General features: G+C 41.4%; 1 protein-coding gene across 1 annotated transcript in view; it reads right to left on the bottom strand.

Annotated features, from left to right (window-relative positions):
• The window catches only part of TMED10 (transmembrane p24 trafficking protein 10), a 48,633-nt gene that overhangs the window by 4,672 nt on the left and 20,610 nt on the right, over positions 1 to 23,351 (bottom strand). Inside the window, exons 2-3 of the mRNA XM_032287826.1 lie at positions 16,821 to 16,932; positions 12,291 to 12,364 (exon numbers count right to left, since the gene is read on the bottom strand). Of these exons, the coding sequence (XP_032143717.1) occupies positions 12,291 to 12,364; positions 16,821 to 16,932 (186 nt within the window). The remainder of the gene's footprint in view (positions 1 to 12,290; positions 12,365 to 16,820; positions 16,933 to 23,351) is intronic.

The following is a 23,351-nucleotide window of genomic DNA, read 5'->3' as shown; positions in this document are numbered from 1 at the left end:
CCTCCTGGGCTCAAGCAATCATCCCGCTGCCTCAGCTTCCCCAGTAGCTGGGACCACAGTCATGCACTGCCACCCCCAGCTAATTTTTGTACTTTTTGTAGAGATGGGGTTTTGCCATATTGCCCAAGCTGGTCTCAAACTCCTAAGCTGAAGCAATCTGCCCATCTCGGCCTCCCAAAGTGTTGGGACTACAGGTGTGAGCCACCAGGCCCAGCTGCTTTTGGACTTTAGTAAAGCACTTTACTTTGCCCTTCCACTCATGTGTAAGAAGTAAACAATATTATTAATATAATAAATTTGAGAGTCATATTGGGTCAAACCTGATTTTAGAAGAAAAACCACTAAATTCATTAAACCTTTGACAGTACATAGGACTGACAGCATGTGTTATTTATTAAGCATGTGTTATTATAGCATTAAGGTAATAATTCAAAATACACAAGTAGAGAATTCTGGTTTGTTCCAATAAATCCTACAACAACTTTAAGGTTTAATATCAGAGCACAGATGTGAGAAAACTGCACTGAATTTTTCTTTTAGAAATAACACAGCCAATTATCAAAAGAAATCTTGAAGGGAATTCCCTGTATACTGAGGAATGAAGGATGTGAGAAAGAAATTAACTGTCTCCTGTTCTCAACTTAGACCCCTAAGAAAACTCTAAGAGTACCTAATAACTAGAGGCATGTATCACACCAGCAAAGATTTCATTATTCTGTTTTTTTCTTATCAATCTTAGATTATGCTTGTCTTTAAAATGGGATAAACCACTAGAGATCTTTTTTCTTTTTGTTTCTTTTCTTTTTTTTTTTTAGATGGAATCTTGCTCTGAAACCAGGCTGGAGTACAGTGGCGCAATCTTGGCTCACTGCAACCTCTGCCTTCAGGGTTCAATGATTCTCCTGCCTCAGCCTCTTGAGTAGCTGGACTGTAGGCACACGCCACCATGCCCAGCTAATTTTTTGAATTTTTAGTAGAGACGGGGTTTCACCATGTTGGCCAGGATGGTCTTGATCTCTTGACCTTGTGATCTGCCCACCTCGGCCTCCCAAAGTGCTGGGATTACAGGTGTGAACCATCACTCCTGGCCAGCTTTCCAGATCTTAAATCCTCCCACCTCAGCCTCCCGTGTAGCTGGGATTACAGGTGTGCACCACCACACCAGGCTAATTTTTATATGTTCAGTAGAGATGAGACTTCACCACGTTAGCCAGGCTGGTCTCGAACGCCTGACCTCAGGTGATCTGCCCGCCTCGACCTCCAAAGTGCTGGGATTACAGGCATGATCCACCTCACCTGGCCTTAATAATTCTGTTTCTATATCTGCTTCTTTATTCCCTATTTACTGTACATTCCCTGTGGCCCACTTTTTTTCCTCTTTTTTGTTCAATTAATTGTCCTTGTCCTTTCTCTATGAAACGTTAACAGCAGTCAACAAGGGATGAATAGGAGGCATTTATTTTATGTTTTCTTATTATATTCTTCACTAAATGTGTGAACAAAAGTTATTTAAAATAAAACAAACTGCTGTTAAGATTGGGATATAAAAATTGAGTTTATATTTAACGTCCATAAAAATATGGTGATAGACTTGTGATGATACACCTACGTTTTCTCTCACCAGATGCACATTTTCTTGCATTTGTAAAATGTTGGCTACAGTTAACAGTGTGACTGGTAACTGCAGAACAGCTTCTGGGTGTAAGATTTAGCCAATGGTTAATGCACAGAGCTAACTTTCCTAGTTGTATGGCCAAATGCCAGGTTTTGTCATTAACCCAGAATATATATCTGTTCATCGATCTCATACAGAGCTGCAGAACAAAAACATTGCCCAAGAAAAATACAGGAGCTATACAAGCTGAGCCTTAGTCTAACATCTTTCCTCCTGCTCTATACTCCCCCCCGACCCCAGAGCTTCCTGAATGAGACAGTATAAAGGAAATGGCATGATACTTCTTAAAGATAAATTATTTAAAGTTGCCTAAATAGAAATTTGCAAAAGAAACTGGAAGTGAAACTATGGCTGTGCCTCTGCCAGCTGAAAATAATATTTTTAAAAATTACTTTAAAGCCTACTTAATCCCTCTTTCCTGCTTTTTTTTTTTTGTTGTTGTTGTTAAAGGACAATAGTCCAGAGGCCTAAAACCCAAAAACAATGATGGGATTAAACTTGGTACTGTAGATGGCTTTTGTAGATTACAGCCCCCTGCAAGCTGTACCTAATCCCTTTCCACTAATAAAATTTATTTTTTAGTTAATACAACCAACACATAAATATATTCTTCTGCTAAAAATTTAAACTCCAGAAGCAAAGAGAATATAAACCAAAAGTCTACCTTCATGGTTCCTCAATCCCCACATTCCCGCATTGCTTTCCAGAGGTAACAACGGTTATAAAGTTGATGTATTATCTTTACACACTTTTTCTTCTGAGACACTATGCTTTTGTATGTAAATGTACACAGAAAAATATAACTTAAAATATATTTATAAATGAGATCATACTACATACATTGTTCTACAGCCTTTTTTCCATTTAATAAGATCTTTCCAAAAATGTCAGTGCTTATTAATTCACTTTATTCTTCTTGACTGCTGCATAGCATTCCACACTGCTTGTATTCCACATTAGTTACTTAATATTTTTCAATCCCCAACCCCTTTCCTAGTATAGGTACTACTCCAGACTCTACACCTCTATTCATAACCAAACAGTCAAATTCCTATCTTCAAAGTCGATTTTATTTCCTCAACAAAATCTCTGCCAAGGCCAGGCACAGTGGCTCACACCTGTAATCCCAGCACTTTGAGAGGCTAGAGGCAGGAGGATCACTTGAGCCCGGGAGGTCAACACTGCAATAAGCCAAGATCATGTCACTGTACTCCAGCCTGGGAGACAGAGTGAGACTATGACTCCTCCCCACACAAAAAAAATCTCTGTTGAATCCCATCTTTCATCCAGGAAATTATTTTCAAAACTTCATTAGTGGGATGAAGTCTCATTGCCTAAAAGTCATTTTTGCCTAATAATTACGTTCACTCATGATACTAATTTAAAGTCTAGAAATCTTAAAGAAATCTCAAGAGACTAAAACAATACTGAAATCTAACTTGCTATTCCAAACACATAGTACACTATGGATACTCAACAGTAACAACAATCATAGATCTATTTCTACATTGAATCTAGACCTAGAAATGAAAATAATATTTGCAGGAAATTAAAGAACAAAAATCTGTTCAAACCACCAAAATCTGACAGACTTAACAATTAAATGCTATTAAGGAAAGTAATTCCACATTCCTCCATGTGAGAACAGAGTGAGAAGGCAGCGTGCAATCAGAAGAGGGCCCTCACCAGAACCTGACCACAATGGCGCCCTTATCTTGAACTTCCTAGACTCCAGAACTATAAGAAATAAATTTCTGTTGTTAATTTTTACAAAAGAAAAAAATTAGTCAGGTGTGGTGGCTCACACCTGTAATTTCAGCACTTTGGGAGGCCAAGGCAGGTGGATCACTTCAAGACAAAAGTTTGAGACCAGCCTGGCCAACATGGTGAAACCTTGTCTTTATTAAAAATACAAAAATTAGCTGGGCATGGTGGCATACTCCTGTAGTTCCAGCTTCTCAGGAGGCTGAGGCACGAGAATCCTTTGAACCTGGGAGGCAGAGGTTGCAGTGAGCTAAGAAGGCACCACTGCACTCCAGCCTGGGCTGAGTGGATTCTGTTTCGAAAAAAAAAAAAAGAAAGAAAAGAAATAGTAGTAGTCAGTGGTAAAAACCAAGCAAACAAAAAAAACCCACTTCATTGCAGGCTAGCGGCAGTGGTTTATGCCAGTGATACCAGCACTTTGGGAAGCCAAGGTGGGTGGATTGCTGGAGACTAGCCTGGGCAACACACAGCAAGACCCCATCTCTATTACAAAGTAATAATAATAATACAGAAAAAAACTTTATTGCAAGAATACATAATTAAAAATAGACTTTTGTAGCCAGCTTAAAACAAATGTAAAAAGTTTCTTGATTTTTCTTTAACATTTTAAGGCCTTAATGTTTTTTTCTGAGTTCTTATTATGTGCAAGGTACGATAAGTTATGATCTTAAGCTCTCATAATCTGATGGAAAGGCTTACACAGTAAGTTATAACCATAATATATGGCTTTATATAGTAACTTCTACAACAAAGATACACATTAAAAACCGAGTTCTAGGGCCGGGCGCGGTGGCTCACGCCTGTAATCCAAGCACTTTGGAGGCCAAGGCGGGCGGATCACCTGAGGTCGGAAGTTCAAGACCAGCCTGACCAACATGGTGAAACCCCTCCTTAAAAAAAAAAAAAAGAAAGAAAGAAAGAAAGAAACAAACAAACAAAAAACCCGAGTTCTAGTTGGGAGGACAAAGTGAAGCTTAACAGGAAGTGGGTGAGCTGGGTTTCACAAGTTGGGCAGGACTTTTGAGAAGGCCTTTAAGGCTGAGGGGAACCTGTAAACCAAAACACGGAAGGAGTAAAGTGCAGGCATGTTTAGCAACTATGAATAGTCAAGACATAAAAGGCTCAAAAGTTAGGCTGAGACAAAACTGGGGAAGGGGATGAAAAAGGTAGTATAATGAATCAGACCTATTCATATATGCTCACAATGTGGTATATTTTATAATCTCATTTAATCCTTGCAAGCCTATAAGGTAAATATTTTTATCCTTAAGTTTGTAGATGAGGAAACCAAGGCTCTGAGGTGTTAAATAACTTGCCCAAAGTATCACAGCTTGGTGCAGCTGGGATCAGAATTCAAGTCTATCCGAGTTTATTCTAATTAAGTACTAGAAATTCAGTAAAGAAAACCAGATGACTACACTAAGTTTTTCCTGAATCACAGGTGAAATGAACAAGCTATATTAGGCTACAAGGATCTATATAAGTTGTCCTTTTTGCTTGACTAATAAACTTCTTAGGTTTCCCATTGCTATTATTTTTATGGGGCAATAGAGTAAAATTTTAAGACAAATCATGGTAAATATTCTCAAGAAGACCCTCTTCACTTGCTCAGGACTAAACATCCAATAAATAGCATTAAGACTTTATATCATAGTGCAAAAAGCTAAAAAATCCTCAATATCGAAATTCCCACTTTTCTGTTATTCTGTTCTTCTAAACAGTTGATTGAACTGTTCAAAGGATCTGTAAGAATGCCAAATTATACATGTTTCATGAAGGCAGGATGGTATTCTATTCTACTTTCCTTCATGGCTGGAAGCATGAGGTGTCTGTAAGATAATGTGCACCACAGCTTCTCCAGTAGGGGGTGACATTCCCCTGGCAAGCTGCATGTAGTTGTTAAATAATCAAAGGATGTTATAGCTACAAGGCAAATGAGGAAACTAAAGATTCCTTAAAGTTACTCAGCCCTTTGAATGGCCAACCAAGATAAACAGTACCATGGTCTCTTAACTCCCTACCAGGGTCATTACAGCATTTAAACTGCCAAACTCTTCTGTAAAATTTGAGAAGAGAATCCCTGACTTCTAAAAGCATACATGCTCACTGTACCCAAATCGGACCTATCTTTCAAGCCTCCTTCAACCACTCCTGTCCATGCTCTCTCTTCCCTGAACCCCTACAACACTTACTGTGTCACACAATTAACACTCAATCATATATTGTCATATTCACAGACTGTTTTGATTTTATCCTCTCCCTCCCTCCATACTAGTTTGGCCCCTGAACTCAAGGAAATTAAAACGATTTATAGTTTATATAGTCTTAAACACCTGATACATAGTAAACACTTGCAATAGACCTGTTCTGCCCACTCTATGCCGTCTACAAAGAAGCCAACTTTCTCAAAGTAGCTAAGTGCTGCTGGTCCCCTGAAGCTAGTGTTTCCTGTATGCTAAGAGCACTCTGTATCAATTTTCTTTTCTTTTTCTTTTTGAGATGGAGTCTTACTCTGTCGCACATGCTGGAGTGCAGTGGCATGATCTTGGTTCACTGCAACCTCTGCCTCCTGGGTTCAAATAATCCTCCTGCCTCAGCCTCCTGAGTAGCTGGGTTTATAGTTGCTTGCCACCATGCCTGACTAATTTTTGTATTTTTAGTAGAGACAGGGTTTCACCATGTTGGCCAGGCTGGTCTCGAACTCCTGACCTCAGGTGATCCACCCGCTTCAGCCTTCCAAAGTGCTGGGGTTATAGGCGTGAGCCACTGGGCCGGGCCGGGCCTGCATCTATTTTCATGAGGCTCACTGCCTAAGAGAAAGCCTTCTCTACCATCATATCTATTAACATCATTCTTAGCAGTCATGGTAGGTACTGTTTGAAAAGCTACAAGTTACAAAGCCTTTTCCTGTATAACACCTCCAAAATACCAGTAAAATTAAACTCTTTTTAAACCATATCAAAATCGTCCATTATAATGATGATTTGAATCTAAAGAGTTTACACAGTTATATGTAACTGTGCCAAAAAAAAGGTGTTAACTCTCTGAAAAAACCGCTTCTTAAAACAGAGGTATTAATCTAACCTCTAGAGAATCTCTAGATTCTTTACCTTGGTGGCGCATCAAGATCCAAGAGAGAAGCTTCTTGTGACAAGACAAATTCAGTCAAAGTAGTTTGCTGCCTCCACACCTCCCACCACAGCCCCCACCAACTACTCCAAGAGCACAGCAATAAATGTGAAGACGATCTAGTCTAACACAGCAAGATAAACATAACACCGCTGGGTGTAGTGGCTCATGTCTGTAATCCTAGCACTTTGGGAGGCTGAGGCACGTGAATCATTTGAGCCCAGGAGTTTGAGACTAGTCTGGGCAACACAGGAAAACTCCATCTCTACAAGAAAAAAACACACACACACATAAGAAATTAACCAGGTGTGGTGGTGCACACCTGTAGTGCCAGCTACCAGGGGGGCTCAGGTGGGAGAACCACCTGAGCCGCCCTGGAAATTGAGGCTTCAATGAGCCATGAGCCATGAGCCACACACTTCAGCCTGGGTGACAGAATAAGACCCTGTCTAAAAACAAAGAAAAAAACAAACAAAAAAACATTAACAGACCTACCTAAATCTAAGGACATCTACTTCCTGGGGATGAGAGTAGTCACAGAAGTTTAAAAGGTCACCAAGGTGCCAAAATAAGTCCAGTTAAAACTATCAATGTTAGGGCTAAATGAAATTTTGAAAGATCCTATTTACTCTGTTATGACCATACCCGTTTCCAGGACAAGTATAAAATATACTGAAATGACAAACTAATTATGTGTCAGGTGCTTTACCTATGTTATTTCATTTAACTTACATCAAGAAAAGGATTGTGGCCGGATACAGTGGCTCACACCTGTAATCCCAGCACTTTGGGAGGCCGAGGTGGCCAGATGGCTTCAGGTCCGGAGTTTGAGACCAGCCTGGCCAACATGGTGAAACGCTGCCTCTACTAAAAATACAAAAATTAGCTGGCTGTGGTGGTGCACGCTTATAATCCCAGCTACTTGGGAGGCTGTGGTAGGAGAATTGTTTGAATCTGGGAGGCAGAGGTTGCAATGAGCCAAGATTGACCACTGCATTAGAGCCTGGGTGACAGAGCGCGAGTCTGTCTCAAAAAGAGAAAAAAAAAGGGGGAGTTGGGGCTGGGCCCAGTGGCTCATGCCTGTAATCCCAGCACTTTGGGAGTCCAAGGTGGGCAGATCACAAGGTCAAGAGATCGAGATCAGCCTGGCCAACATGGTGAAATCCCATCTCTACTAAAAATACACAAAACTTAGCTGGGTATGTTGGCATGCACCTGTAGTCCCAGCTGCTTGGGAGGCTGAGGCAGGAGAATTGCTTGAACCCAGGAGGCAGAGGTTGCAGTGAGCCGAGATCATGCCACTGCACTCCAGTGGGCAACAGAGCAAGACTCTGTCTCCAAAAAAAAGGAAAGAAAGATAGAAAAGGATTTTGGATCTAGTACATGGTCAAACTTCTTTCCTGAGAGCACTCAGAGAAACAGAAATTTTGGAAAGTCTTCAGCTGTTGCTCCAACCAGGGCAGCTGTGTTTTTGGTATATCTGCTGATAGCAATGACAGACAAATAGAATCCCTCGGCAAAACAGTATTTTACTTGTGGGATGCACAGCCCAGGAGTTAGAAGATGTGTCAGATAGCTCCTTCTTTGTGGGACAGTAATTGCCTGCATTCTCCCAGCTGCACAATCAGACAGTAAGTCCTTGCAAACAACTGCTCTAGTCCACAGATCATAAACTAAAAAGAAGTGGCTTGGTTCACATCCTGAATCTACAAAGACACACCCTCTGAAGGGCAAAAGCAAGACAGTGGTCAGAGGTTCATAAACTACAATACAGGAAATCAAAATCAAAAGTGCTTTCTTTATTTCTGAGGACAGAGGTATTCTTTCTCTTTCAAACGACAAGACTTAATGCTTCTTTACAATATGACAAGCATTCTGTCTTCCAAATAATATCACCTTACATTTGTATTGTGTTACATAGCAATTTCACATGCATTAACTAACAACAATTTAGGTAGGTAGTGTGGTACAATTACCATTCAATTTTACAGGACCACATGGGATTTCAAAACTATGAGTCCACAAATATGAGGAAGAGATGTGTTGGATGTGAAGAACGTTAAAGGAGTGTGCCACATTCCCTTAATATTGATGCCAAAGGTTCCAAATCCTCTGGAGATAAAGCCTCTCCATTATCTCAAGGGCCTGAAATTAAATGCCTCAAAAACTCTACATATGCTCAGTATGCTCTGATTAACAAGGGAACAAAGTGCTTCTTTTTTTTTTTTTTTTTTTTTTTTTTTGAGACAGAGTCTTGTTCTGTTGCCCAGGCTGGAGTGTAGTGGTGCAATCTTGGCTCACTGCAACTTCCACCTCTCGGGTTCAAGCGATTCTCCTGCCTCAGCCTGAGTAGCAGGGATTACAGGCAAATTTTTGTATTTTTAGTAGAGATGGAGTTTCACCATGTTGGCCAGGCTGGTCTCGACCTCCTGATCTCAGGTGATCTGCCAACCTCAGCCTTTCAAAGTGCTGGGATTACAGGCTGGGATACCGCACCCGGACCAGTGCTTCTATGATCTGTGTTCTTGTCAAAGATATTAGCTCAGAGACAACTAACGGCTATTTCTTTCTTTTTTGTTTTTTTTTGTTTGTTTGTTTTTTTCTTGAGATGGAGTCTCATTGTACTCTCGCAGAGGCTGGAGTGCAGTGGTGCGATCTTGGCTCACTGCAACCTCCATATCCCAGGTTCAAGCGATTCTCTTGCTTCAGTCTCCTGAGTAGCTGGGACTACAGATGCCTGCCACCAAGCCTAGCTAATTTTTGTATTTTTAGTAGAGATGGGGTTTTCGCCAAGTTGGTCAGGCTGATCTTTAATTCCTGACCTCAGGTGATCTGCCCACCTCAGCCTTTCAAAGTGCTGGGATTACACTATAACCGGCCCAAAGTGCTTCCATGATGTGTGTTCTTGTCACAGATATTAGCTCAGAGACAACTAAAAGCCATTTCTTTCCTTTTGTTTTCCCTTTCTCTCTCTCTCTGAGATAAGAGTCTCACTGCACTCTTGCACAGGCTGGAGTGCGGTGGTGAGATCTCAGCTCACTGCAACCTCTGTCTCTTGGGTTCAAGCAATTCTCTTGCTTCAGCCTCCTGATTAGCTGGGACTAGAGGTGCCTGCCACCACGCCCGGCTAATTTTTGTATTTTTAATAGAGATGGGGTTTTCGCCAAGTTGGTCTGGCTGGTCTTGAACTCTTGACGTGAGGTGATCCGCCCAGCTTGGCCTCCCAAATTGCTGGGATTACAGGCGTGAGCCACCACGCCCAATCAGCTAACAGTCATTTCTAAGGAAGGTTCAAGGGAGCCTTGCTGCAGACTGAAGAAAGGGGCTGGTCCTTGGACTGTGTCATAGCCATTCCTCTTCTGTATCAATCTGGTTTGCTGTTGGGGGGCATGAGGGAGGGGTAGGAGGGTGAGGAGAGATGTTAAAGACAGCAGTGGGGAGGAGTTTCTTGGTTAAGAAGCAGAACTTTGGAGTTGTGTTGTAACTACATGCGTAAAAAAAGGCTTAGGACGTGTCAGACATCTGAAGCAGGAAGCAGGCAAAGGAAGCACCGTAGTTTCCTTTGGGCTAGGGAATCCCCTCTTGGATTAAGCAAAAGGTCAGGAAAGATAAGCCCCTTTCCTAATGTCTATAAAGTCCAAGGATGATGGAAATTCCAGGAGGTATAGGGGTTCTAAAATGCTATACAACAACTGTGTATAAAGCATTCTTTATATAGACCCACAATAATGTCCTCTGATTTTTCAGGGGAACTATGTCTACTGTCTAATAGGGCATTGATGTGTTGTTATTTAATAAATATCAACAGCCATCATGTTGGAGAAAAAAACCAAAACAGGTGAAATTCCGCAGAGTACAAATTCAACTGAGAATGGTGCACAGTTGGGGAACAGAAGCAGTAACCACAAACTGGAAATCATTTTACCTATTCTTCCACCTCATAATAATGACAACATTTTCCCTAGTGTTTATATCTTACAAAAGCACTTGAGCATAATCTTATATAAATATAATTAAGATTCTTCTGAATCATGAAGGTTTAAAAAGATTTTTCAATTTACTCTTAAATTCATCAAATAAAGAGGTTTTTTGGTTTTATTTAAATTAAACTAGCCTAGAAACAGAAACAAACAACTTAAAAGTCTCTACTGGGAATTGTCACCCATTCACAACTGTATCACTTGCTCCTACTTACTGCCTCTAAATAACACTACCTAGTTTCATTCAACTGAGGATCTGAACAAGGAAGAGCTGCAATTGTGCTACTTCCTGTTGCAGAATTACCCAGTCACTTCCAATCTTCTTCCATTTTAGGATATTTTCCTTCCAAAGTCCTGACCAAAGAGAGAGCAACTTCTGTTTCACTATTCCTAGACAATTTTCCTCAATCACTTAAACCAATTTTCCTTCATTTTCTTGGTTCTCATTCTTCAAAAGTCAATTCTATTTCCTGTACCCCACTCCTCCTTCATGTCCTCAGGTTCTGTTCTGCTGGGTAAAAATACTCTTATCTTTCTGAAAAGATCAATTCTCTCGTCTTAAATAGTTCTGGTGGTTTTTCAAAGGTGCCCTTTGTTTGAAGAACCCTTTTGTGCTGCCCCCAAAGTCTCGAGCAGAGATGAAAAAGGCTACTGCCCTTCTCCTCATTCTGTGTATACCTCCATCTCCCTGTCACCCAAATAAATGTCAGTTTTTATTATTCTATAATAAATACTTCCTATCAGCATCAAATTTCTATTATCACCATTCCTAGTCTCTTGCAGCTTTTTCCTCCATCCTGCCCTCTTATGTTTGAAATTATCGTAACTGAAAACTATCTTTGACTATTGTTATTTCCCAAAGACAGAACAGTTGTTGAAGACTAAACAGCATTGAATCCATGCCCTAGATATAGATAGGCAGATAGATACAGATACATAGATAGATAGATAGACAGACAGACAGATAGATAGAAACAACCATTGGTCTTTGGAAAAAAGTCTTAGGAATTAAAAACAAATCAGTTTTCTTAACCTTGGGCAATAACAAATAACTGAATTCCAGCTTTAAACATTTTAAAATCAATCTCTCTCTCTCTCTCTCCACACACACATATTTAGTTTCCAACTCAGAACTAATGCCGACCGGGTGCAATGGCTCACACCTGTAATCCTGGCACTTTGGGAGGCTGAGGCAGGGGGATCACAAGGTAAGGAATTGGAGACCAGCCTGGCCAATATGGTGAAACCTCATCTCTACTAAAAATACAAAAATTAACCAGGCGTGGTGGCAAGTGCCTGTAGTCCCAGCTACTCGGGAGGCTGAGGCAGGTGAATCGCTTGAATTTGGGAGGCAGAAGAATTGCTTGAACTCGGGAGGCGGAGGTTGCAGTGAGCTGAGATCACACGACTTGCACTCTAGCATTGGCAACAAGGCAAGACTCTGTCTCGAAAAAAAAAAAAAAAGAGAGAGAGAGAACTAATGCCATATGCTTGAGTGTTTTACCAAACCAACATTTCTGTGGGACAGTGAGTTCAGTCCTTTGGCTGACAGCACAGCTAGAATTATTGTTCAAGGCTGTTAATATAACTTTTTTTATCAGTAAGATCATGGCTGGCTGTCACATGACTGCTAAGAAACCACAGCCTTTTGGGCAAAGCACAGCCTGTGGGCCTGGCGAGGTAACAGAAACCTCACAGCATAGCACACTGCTGCCTCTTCTGGCTGTTACTGTAGGACATACCTCTTCGTAATTTTTCGCCTCCACTCCATGCTTCATGTCTAGGATCACGAGTTGGTCAGGTATCCGCCCTGTTCCTGAGAAAGAAATAAAAGGATTCATTGTGTGGAATACTTAAAATTCCGGGAAATTACCCACCCACCCACCCCTCTTCCCTCCCTCCCCTGAACCCCTACCCACTCAATAGAGGGAAACAGCCACAACTCCTCCCCCTGCTCAGTTGCAGAAAATTCCTGGCTCTGGCTAAAATCACAAACATTCCAGACAAAGCCTCTATCTGTGTGGGGTGCCGGAAAGCAAGAAGAACATGCTGCTGGCAAACATCTCCGAGCAGGCAAGGACACAAGATACTGCAACTGCTACAGAGGAACAGAACAGCAGAAGAGAAAACACACAGGCTTATTGAATTGAGAAATAAAACTCAAAAATCAAAACAGCGTGAAATTGATTGGCATATAAATCAAGAGATAGTGGGCACTAACTTGGGCTGAAAATGCATGTTTCCATATCTGAAAAGGTTGCCCTGTCAAATTTTGAGAGAAGGCCATGATGAATTAGGATTACTGGATATGTGCTAAGCTTGGATTTACTTAATATAAATCTGAGCACTGAAAAGAGCACAAGTTTTATCTAATATTCCACTCAAACATTGTGATCGATGTATCCCTTATTTCAGCAGATGAATAAAATGTTATAGAGCTAGTTCCACTAAGCCCTTAAAAGAGTTACAACAGCTCAAGGGGGAAAAGAACTTTACAATAAGAGCTCAAATCTTAGGGATGATTCTTATAATAGAAATAGTTCATGTTAGAAGAGTCAATCTGATTCAGCTGGATTGAAGAGGCATTCTAATCTTAAATCATCAAGTAGGAGAAAGGAAAAGATCCAAAGAGCTCCAGAAAACTGTTCAGCCCCAATGCCCTGGAATTCACCTAGCTATAAAATTTAAAACTACCTGCATGAAATTAGAAGTTTTAGGAATTATAGTGCCACTTAAGCACTGGGGTTCCTGAGACCATAAGCCACAATTAATGGTACTGTACCCTCTGATGCCTGAGAGACACTGGAAGTTTTTGGAAATGAACTGAAGTCAACTCAGTAACTACTCATTGAGAACTCACTAAGTACTAGAACTGTGCTAGAGATTTTAAAGGGATAGGATACAGCTTAAATGCATCCTTCTCAAAGTTCATGTGTTGGAAGCTTAATCCCTAATGCAAGAGTGTTGAGAGGTAGAACCTTTAATTTTACATACTTATTTAAAAAAAATTTTTTTTGAGACAGGTTCTTGCTCTGTCCTCCAAGCTAGAGTGCAGTGGCATCATCATGGCTCACTGTAGCCTTGAATCCTGGGCTCAAGTGATCCTCCTGCTTTAGCCTCTCATGTAGCTGGGACTACAGGCGTGAGTCACCACACCCAGCTAATTTTTATATTTTTTGTAGAGACAGGGTCTTGCTATATTTTCCAGGCTGATCTGGAACTCCTAGGCTCAAGCAGTCCTCCTGCCTCAGCCTCCCAAAGTGCTGGGATTATAGGCATGAGCCACTACCGAACAAGAGGTAGGACCTTTAAGAACTGATTAGGTCAGGCCCATTGCTGTGGCTCACGTCTGTAATCCCAGCACTTTGGGAGGCCGAGGTGGACGGATCATGAGGTTAGGAGACTGAGACCATCCTGGCCAACATGGTAAAACCCTGTCTCTATCAAAAACACAAAAATTAGCCAGGCATGGTGGTGGGTGCCTACAGTCCCAGCTACTCAGGAGGCTGAGGCAGGAGAATGGTTCAAACTCAGAAGGTGGAGGCTGCAGAGAGCCAAGATCCCACCACTGCACTCCAGCCTGGGTGACAAGCAACACTGCATCTCAAAAAAAGAACTGATTAGGTCATGAGGACTCTGCTCTCATCAATCGATTAATGTCATTATCATAGGAGTAGGTTTGTTATAAAAGTGAGTTCAACCTCCTCTTGCTCTCCTGTGCATTGTCTCACCATGTGATACCTTCTGCCATGTTATTGTCACACAGCAAGAAGGCCCTCCCTCACGAGCTGTGGCCCCTTGATCTTGGACTTTCCGGGCTCCAGACCCATAAACCAAATAAATTTCTACTGTTTACCCAGTCTGTGATGTTCTGTTACAGCAGCACAAAATGGACTAAGCAAGGATACAATCCCTGCCTTTAAATAATTCAATTGGGATTTAAGACATATACACAAAACAGCTATGGTGAAAATTCAAAGCAATGTAAAATTTTAAGCCAAAGGAATTGGTTCAGACAATCCCAATATGGAACAAAGGTAAGAGGAGGGAAGAAAGCAGTTGTGGACAGGCTTCACTAAAGAGGGAACACCTAAAGGCAGGGCTTAGGCAAAGTACTCTAGGCAGATGGCAAAGCATGAGCAAAGGCTCAGAAATTAAAATCGGAGTATGGCATGTTTGAAAGACAGTGAAGAACTTCTTTTGGACTGGGCACAGTGGCTCACACCTGTAATTCCAGCACTTTGGGAGGCTGAGGTGGGCAGATCACAAGGTCAGGCATTCCAGACCAGCCTGATCAACATGGTGAAACCCCATCTCTACTAAAAATATAAAAAAAGTAAGACGGGCATGGCAGCACACACCTATAATCCCAGCTACTCAGGAGACTGAGGCAGGAGAATTGCTTGAACCCGGGAGGTGGAGGTTGCAGTGAGCCGAGATCATGCCACTGCACTCCAGCCTGGGTGACAGAGCGAGACTCTGTCTCAAAAAAATAAAATATTTTTTAAAAAATCCAAGAATGTTGCTGGGTTAAAATAAATTAAAAAAAAAAGAACATCTTTTGGATAGACTGGAAAGATTAATTTGAAAGCAAGAGAAATATCAGTAAGACTGTACAGGGTAAGACTGAGAACAAAGTAAGACAAGTCATAGGATATCTTCTGAGCATGAAAACAACAAATCTCCAAACAAAACGTGGTACCCAGAGTGTTCTGTTCTCCCAAATCCTGTGTGTAATCCTGATTATGACATTGCCCACAGAAGATGGAATGCAAATTTTTGCTTTTCCTTCCTCATTGAAAAAATTGTGAAACCCAAGCAGTTCCCAGCCCCACCTGGTCCAAATGATCAGGCTGTCTTCTTATTTACAGTCTTCCAACTACCTCCCTGTTTGTCACAGCACAGTACAGTCAGGCACTGCATAAAGATAGTTCAGTGAAGGACGAACTGCATATATGAAGGTGGTCCCATAAGATTATTATAATACTGTATTTTTACTAAATCTTCGCTATGTTTAGATACACAAATACCATTGTGTTCCAGTGGCCTACAGTATTCAGTACAGTCACATGCTGTACAGTTTGTAGCCTAGGAGCAATATAGCCGAGGTGGGTAGTAGGCTATACCATCTACGTTTGGGTAAGAACACTTGATATATGCACAACAAAATCACCTAACAACCATTTCTCAGAATGGTCAGAGTCAAGTCTATATAGTCTCTTGCACAGAGAACTGTCAGGCACTTCTCCTGCCTCAGCCTCCCAAGAGCTGGGATTACAGGCATGCGCCACCACATCCAGCTAATTTTTTGCATTTTTAGTAGAGACGGGGTTTTACCATGTTGGCCAGCCTAGTCTTGAACTCCTGACCTCAGGTAATCTGCCTGCCTTGGCCTCCCGAAGTGCATGGGATTACAGGCATGAGTCACCATGCTTAGCCAGTTTTGTTTTTTGCTGTTGCCGTTGTTTATTTGAGACACAGTCTCACTCTGTCGCCCAGGCAGGAATGCAGTGGCAAAACCTTGCTCACTGCAACTTCCACCTTCTGGGTTTAAGTGATTCTTCTGCCTCAGCCTCCCAAATAGCTGGGATTACAGGCATGAGCCACCACACCCAGCTAATTTTGTATTTTTAGTAGAGACAGGGTTTCACCATGTTGGCCAGGCTGGTCTGAAACTCTTAACCTTCAGTGATATGCCCGCCTTGGCCTCCCAAAGTGCTGGGATTATAGGTCGTGAGCCACCATGCCCAGCTTTTTTTCTTTTTTTTTTTTTTAAGACTTCATTTTGTTAGAGGAGTTTTAGGTTCACAACAAAACTGAGAGGAAAGTACAAAGATTTCCCATATCCCCCTTCCCCTTACACATGCATAGCCTCCCCCATTATCATCATCTCCCACCAGAGTGGTACATTTGTTACAAATGATGAACCTACATGGACACATAATTATCAACCAAAGCCCGTAGTTTATATTAGGATTCACTCTTGGTGTACATTCCAAATGTAATGTTTGGACAAACATATAATAACATGAATCTACTATTACAGTACCATACAGAGTATTTTTACTGCCCTAAAAATCCTCTTGTTCCACCTATTCAATCTTTTATTCCACTTAGATGACCTTTTAAAAGGTACTCCAAAGACTACAAGGTAACAGGTCTCCAAATCAGAATAAACATACAAAGGAAACTAGATATTAAGTGCTGACTGTAATAAGGAGCACTAGAGTTGGAGAAGGTTTTTAATCCAGGGAAACACTCTGGTTACTCACCCTTGCTCTCAAAACACACTTCAAACATGTCATAATCTTCAGTGGTAAAGGCAAATTTCCCCTTGGTTGCATCCTCTTTGGAGTAGAGAATATGGCCAGCAGAATCTGTGATCTAAAATAAGATAAGTAGTAAGAATAGGCATAGGCAGCAAATAACACTCAGGAAGAGAACTTACAGAAACTGGGGAGACAGAGACACTATCTATGAAAGACAATTGATAGTCATTATGATGACTATTTTCCAACCATCCCAAAAGACAAAAACTGGATTAGAAAATTAAATCCAAATACAGCAAATTTCATTCAAATACTCATTCAAATCACATTGTGGGCTAAAATCTGTTGCTGCTAAAGGATGTCTTACCATACCAAAAAGTTAATCTAGCCAATGCTCCAAGTTATATACATTAGATTTATTTGCAAAAACTCACTTTATAGAATGCAGACTAGTATCATTCCCTGTAGAGGGACATGTCACAAAAATGCAAGTAGACAATTACCAAAAGATTATACAAGAGTGACAAAGATATATAAAAACACATTTCTTCTATAAAAACAAGTTTGATAGGGAAGGGTTGTGAGTGGCGAATAAAATTAGGACATACGATAAAAGGACAGCAGGAAAAAAAGGAATGCCTAGAGAAGAAAAGCCAGGAGATCTATTCCTGCAAATTTCATGTTAATTATGTCAATGGCTAGGTAGAGTGGGAGCAAAACACAGAAAACCAACAAGAACCTCCTGGCCAGGCGTGGTGGCTCACGCCTGCAGTCCCAACATTTTGGAAGGCTAAGGCAGGAGGATCGCTTGAGCTCAAGAGTTAGAGACCAGCATGGGCAACATGGCAAAACCCCATCTCTACAAAAAATACAAAAATTAGCCAGGTGTGGTGGTGCGCACCTCTAGTCCCAGCTACTGGGAAGCTTGCTCTGTCACTGCAGCCTGGGTGACAGAGCAAGACCCTGTCTCAAAAGACAAACAAAAAAAAAAGAAGAAATTTCTCCTAAAAAAAAAAAGATATCCTTGGCTTCTATAAATGATTACACCTTTCCTCTAGATCCTTAGCTTTAGTTCTTCTGCTAAAGCTGCTCTATTACCAGAGAATGGCCTATCAGCACAGAAGAAAGGGCATACATTGGTAAGTAAATGCCCACATACAAAGCAAGGGAATTCCATTGTAATTTAACAGCCTGGATCTCAGCCTTCTTTTCTAGAGCACATGGCTGTCTTAGTAGAAGGCACATTTCGTCACTTAAGACTGGAAGCTACTTTGCAATGTGGAACACAAAAATAGTGGCTTAATTATATTAAACTGGATGTCCTAATGCTATTTGTTAAAACATAATTCTTTTAAGGGGAAATTTTAAGCAGGAAAATTAAGTAGCACACATTTAAGCTTATACATTTAAAAGCACTTTATGACAGTAGTTATTTCCAAGGAGTGAGACTTTCTCTTTATATTTTTAATTTTTAGGCCGGGCGCGGTGGCTCACGCCTGTAATCCCAGCACTTTGAGAGGCCCAGGCGGGTGGATCACGAGGTCAAGAGATCGAGACCATCCTGGTCAACATGGTGAAACCCCGTCTCTACTAAAAGTACAAAAAATTAGCTGGGCATGGTGGCGCGTGCCTGTAATCCCAGCTACTCAGGAGGCTGAGGCAGGAGAATTGCCTGAACCTAGGAGGTGGAGGTTGCGGTGAGCTGAGATTGCGCCATTGCACTCCATCCAGCCTGGGTAACAAGAGTGAAACTGTCTCAAAATACAAGCAACATGGAAAGAATATTTTTAATTTTTTTTTCCCATTTTTTAAAAAGGCATGTAGTCAGATGTGGTGGCTCAGCCACGCATGGTGGCTTATGCCTGTAATCCCAGCACTTTGGGAAGCCGAGGCGGGTGGATCACCTGAGGTAAGGAGTTTGTGAGCAGCCTGGTCAACATGGTGAAACCCCATCTCTACTAAAAATACAAAAAAAAAAAAAAAAAAAAAAATTAGCCAGGCATGGTGGCAGGTGCTTGTAATCCCAGCTACCTGGCAGGCTGACGCAGGAGAATCGCTTGAACCTGGGAGGTGGAGTTGCAGTGAGCAGATACTGCACTACTGCACTCCAGCCTGGGCAACAGAGAAAGACTCTGTCTCAAAAAAAAAAAAAAAAAGGCATGTATCGCTTACGGTCAAAAATAATAATAAAGTTATTTCATTTTAGAAAAAACTCATAATAACTAAAGAAAAGTTTTCACCACTAGATAAATTTGAAATGACAGATTAACTAAAAAAAGTTTTATGGCACATCTTCTAAATTCCCTAATCATAACAGTAGTTGATATTAGTCAACTGTCTTCTGCCATCCAGCACCATTTATTAATTTGTCAAAAAAAATTTTTTTTTTTTTTTTAGATTAAGTCTTGCTGTGTCACCTAGGCTGGAGTGCAGTGGCGAAATCTCTGCTCACTGCAAACTCCGCCTTCCAAGTTCAAGCAATTCTTCTGCCCCAGCCTCCTGAGTAGCAGGGACTACAGGGGTGCACCACCACACCCAGCTAATTTTTATGTTTTTAGTAGATATGGGGTTTCACCATGGTGGCCAGGCACCTGGTCTCGAAATCCTGGCCTCAAGTGATCCACCTGCCTCAGCCTCCCAAAGCGCTGGGATTACAGGCATGAGCCATCACACCCGGCCTAATTTGTCAAACATTTAAGATACCTAGACCAGTGCTGGTCACTGGGGATACAAGTATGAGTAAGATAGTTCCTGTCTTCAAAGGGCTTATGAGTCTAAATGAAGAGGACAGTGATAAGAAATGAGATGCCTTCATTGTGGTTTTGATTTGCATTTCCCTGATGGTTAGTGATACTGAGGAACTTTTAAGGTATTTGTTAGACATTTGTATGGGGTGAGAAAATATATTAATTAGCTTGATGGTGGTAAGCACTTTACAATGTATATGTATACCAAAACATTACATATCTTGAATATAAACAATTTTTGTCAATTATATCTCAATAAAGCTAAGAGAGAGCACTTCACTGCAATGTGCAAAGCATGCTACCAGATACACAGCTGCCATGGGATTATGGAGGGTCAGGGAGTGTATCTAGGAGCAGGTAACATACAAGCTGCATCCTAAAGGATGAATTTCAGTCAAGGAGAAGAGAGGTAAAGACATTCAGGGTAGGCCGGGCGCAGTGGCTCAAGCCTGTAATCCCAGCACTTTGGGAGGCCGAGGTGGGTGGATCACGAGGTCAAGAGATCGAGACCATCCTGGTCAACATGGTGAAACCCCGTCTCTACTAAAAATACAAAAAATTAGCTGGGCATGGTGGTGCGTGCCTGTAATCCCAGCTACTTAGGAGGCTGAAGCAGGAGAATTGCCTGAACCCAGGAGGCGGAGGCTGCGGTGAGCCGAGATCGCGCCATTGCACTCCAGCCTGGGTAACATGAGTGAAACTCCGTCTCAAAAAAAAAAAAAAAGAAAAGACATTCAGGGTAGAAGAGATAGCAAATATGAAGGCCTGGGTCCAGAAAAACATAAATGAAAATATGGCATTATCATTTTACTAACAGCTAGTATTTACTGAACACTTACTAAGTGTCAAATACTGTATCACTATTTTATAAGCATTTTAAATTTAATCCTCACTATAAACCTACTGGCAAGAATTATTTACCCCGTTTTCCACTGGAGGAAACTGAGGCCCAGAGAGGCTGAGTGCCTGGAGAGGTACTGGCCAGATCGTGAACTAGAATAGCACACAGCAGAGGTGTGCTATTCTAGTTCACGATCTGGCCAGTACCTCTCTAAGATGAAGCCACCTGTACTATGAAGACAGACTAGAGAGACAGAACCCTAGAATAAGGAGGTGGGTTGGGACACTATTCCAGTACTCCAGGTAAGAAAGGAGAAGGGCCTTCAGTATAGAGAGAAAGGGACAGATTTTATGTAATTAAAATAGTTTAAGATTTTATTAAAATAATTTTATTTAATTAAAAAAAATTTAGTAATGCATTAACTGAAGAGTTTGAGGGATTTTAAGGAGGTAGAGTCTACAGGACAAAAACAGAAATAAATGCCCACAGAGATCAAGTGAGAAACATACTGGGTCTACTGGACCAACACAAGTCACACATGGCAAACTAGAAAAGACGGCCTGTGTCCTAGGAAAAGCCAATGACTACCATGGCACTCCGGTTTTCAGATCATCCAGTGTTTCAAGAGAAGCTAGACATTTTAACTTTTATTTGATTTTTAAATCTTTACAACCAATCCCAACATGTGAAAAACTATCCCAAGGAAAACAAAACAAAACCAAGTTTTTCTGGGCCAACAATTTTGCCCTCTGCAGAGGACAGAAAGAAAACTGACTAACATCACATAGAATGACTACTAGATAGCACTGAGATCTCAGCTAAGATAATGAACCACAAATTTCTAGTGGTAAAACTAGCAGCCAGGATGCAAAAGCAAAGAAACGGCACATGCATGAACTGATCGGAGCTTGGGGTTCTGCAGCTGAGTGGTCTGGAAAGATAAAAGTATTAAAGAATCATGCTATACACTTTGCAAACAATCTTTAATCTTCTTAACAACTCCATGGAAACTGGTCTTGTTATGCCTATTTTACTAATGAGAAAACTTAGTAACTTGTCCACTATCATGGTTAATAAATAGTGTTGGCCAGGCATGGTGGCTCACACTTGTAATACCAGCACTCTGGGAAGCCAAGGTGGGAGGATCACTTGAGCCCGGGAGTTTGACACCAGCCTGGGTAATATAGTGGGATCTCGTGTGTACAAAAAATAAAATTAGCTAGGTGCAGGTGACGTGCACCTGTGGTCCCAGCTACCCAGGAAGCTGAGATGGGAGGACTACTTGAGCCTGAGGTCAAGACTGCAGTGAGCCATGATTATGCCACTGCACACCAGCCTGGGCAACAGAGTAAGAACATGTCTCAATAAATAGCCAGGCACGGTGGCTCACACCTGTAATCTCACCACTTTGGGAGGCCAAGGTGGGTGGATCACCTGAGATCAGGCATTCAAGACCGGCCTGGCCAACATAGTGAAACCCCATTTCTACTAAAAATACAAAAATTAGCTGGGCGTGGTGGTGCGTGCCCATAATCTCAGCTACTCGGGAGGCTGAGGCAGGAGAATCACTTGAACCTGGGAGGCAGAGGTTGCAGTGAGCTGAGATCACACCATTGTACTCCAGCCTGGGTGACAAGAGCAAAACTGTCTCAAATAAATAAGTAAATAAATAAATAATAAATAATAGAAATAGTGTTATGTGGATTTGAGAAACGTCTAAAACTCACTCTTTCCACATCCCATGCTGCCTTCCCCCAAAAGGAATGTCTGAATGAAGTGGAATATACAGAGGCCAAGAAAGACTAAAAGAATCTTTGGAATCTTTCGATCAGTGCAAATCGGAGTTAAGAATCCTCTCAAGTGTAACACAGCGCTGATCAGTCTGCATTCTCCACCTTAGAGAGATCAGCAGGCAGCCACAAGGTAAAGACCTTGAAGTTAGCAACAGCTAAACAATCTTCGAGGGAAATTTAGCCTTGAAGATTCCTAAAGGCCTCTTGTTCATGTGATACTTTTTCTGAATCATAAACTGAAAGACGCAGCATAAAAAAAGACTACTTTATTTTTACATTTTTTTTTTTGAGACAGCGCCTCACTCTGTCATCCAAGCTGGAATACAGTGGCACAATCATGTAGTAAATACTAGATCACTGCAGCCTCGACCTTGTGGGCTCAAGCAGTTGCCCAGGCTGGAGTGCAGCTGCATAATCACAGCTCACTGCAGCCTCAACCTCATAGGCTCAAGCCACCCTCCTGCCTCAGTTTTCCAATTAGCTGAGACTACAGGTAAGCACTACCATATCTGACTAATTGTCTTATTTTTTGTAGAGACAGGGTCTCCCTATGTTGCCCAGGCTGGTCTCGAACTCATCAGCTCAAGTGATCCTCCCACCTCAGTCTCCCAAACGGTGGGATTACAGGTATGAGTCACCATGCCCAGCCAAAAAGTATTTTAGAACCTTGGATACACACATATAAGTCAAAAAGGTCTGCGAACTAACCAAATCATTAAGTAATGTGTAGTCACCAGTGTGGTGCCTCTCTTTCTTTCTTCAGAATCAGCTGACCCACACAGATACTCACTTCTATGATAAGCATCAAGGTTAAAGTACTGAAAAGAGTCATCATATATTTCATCATCTCCACGCTAAGGCAAGGAAAGAGACTAAGTCATTGGCCTAGGACAAACAACTCAATTTAACAGGGCTTGCAGGATTTGGCACACATTTGCCCAACCACCTTATTTCCTGGAAGAATAGATTATAATCTCTTTATTTTCCTCCAAGATATTAACAGTGTCCTTCAAAAACTTTTTTTCTCTTTTAATTTAAGGAGAGGAGTCTCTCTACATCATAAAAAAGCTTAAATGCAGATCATAAAATTCATATTACGGCATTGCTAAAAGTACCTTACAAAATGAATTAAGAAATCTGCTATGCTGGCCAG

This window comes from Sapajus apella, unplaced genomic scaffold, assembly GCF_009761245.1.
Source record: "Sapajus apella isolate SASKATOON/1434 unplaced genomic scaffold, GSC_monkey_1.0 scaffold20, whole genome shotgun sequence".
In the NCBI taxonomy this organism is placed as follows: Eukaryota; Metazoa; Chordata; class Mammalia; order Primates; family Cebidae; genus Sapajus; species Sapajus apella.
Note: the sequence above shows the minus strand (reverse complement) of the source record. Positions and strands in the feature narration are given on the sequence as shown.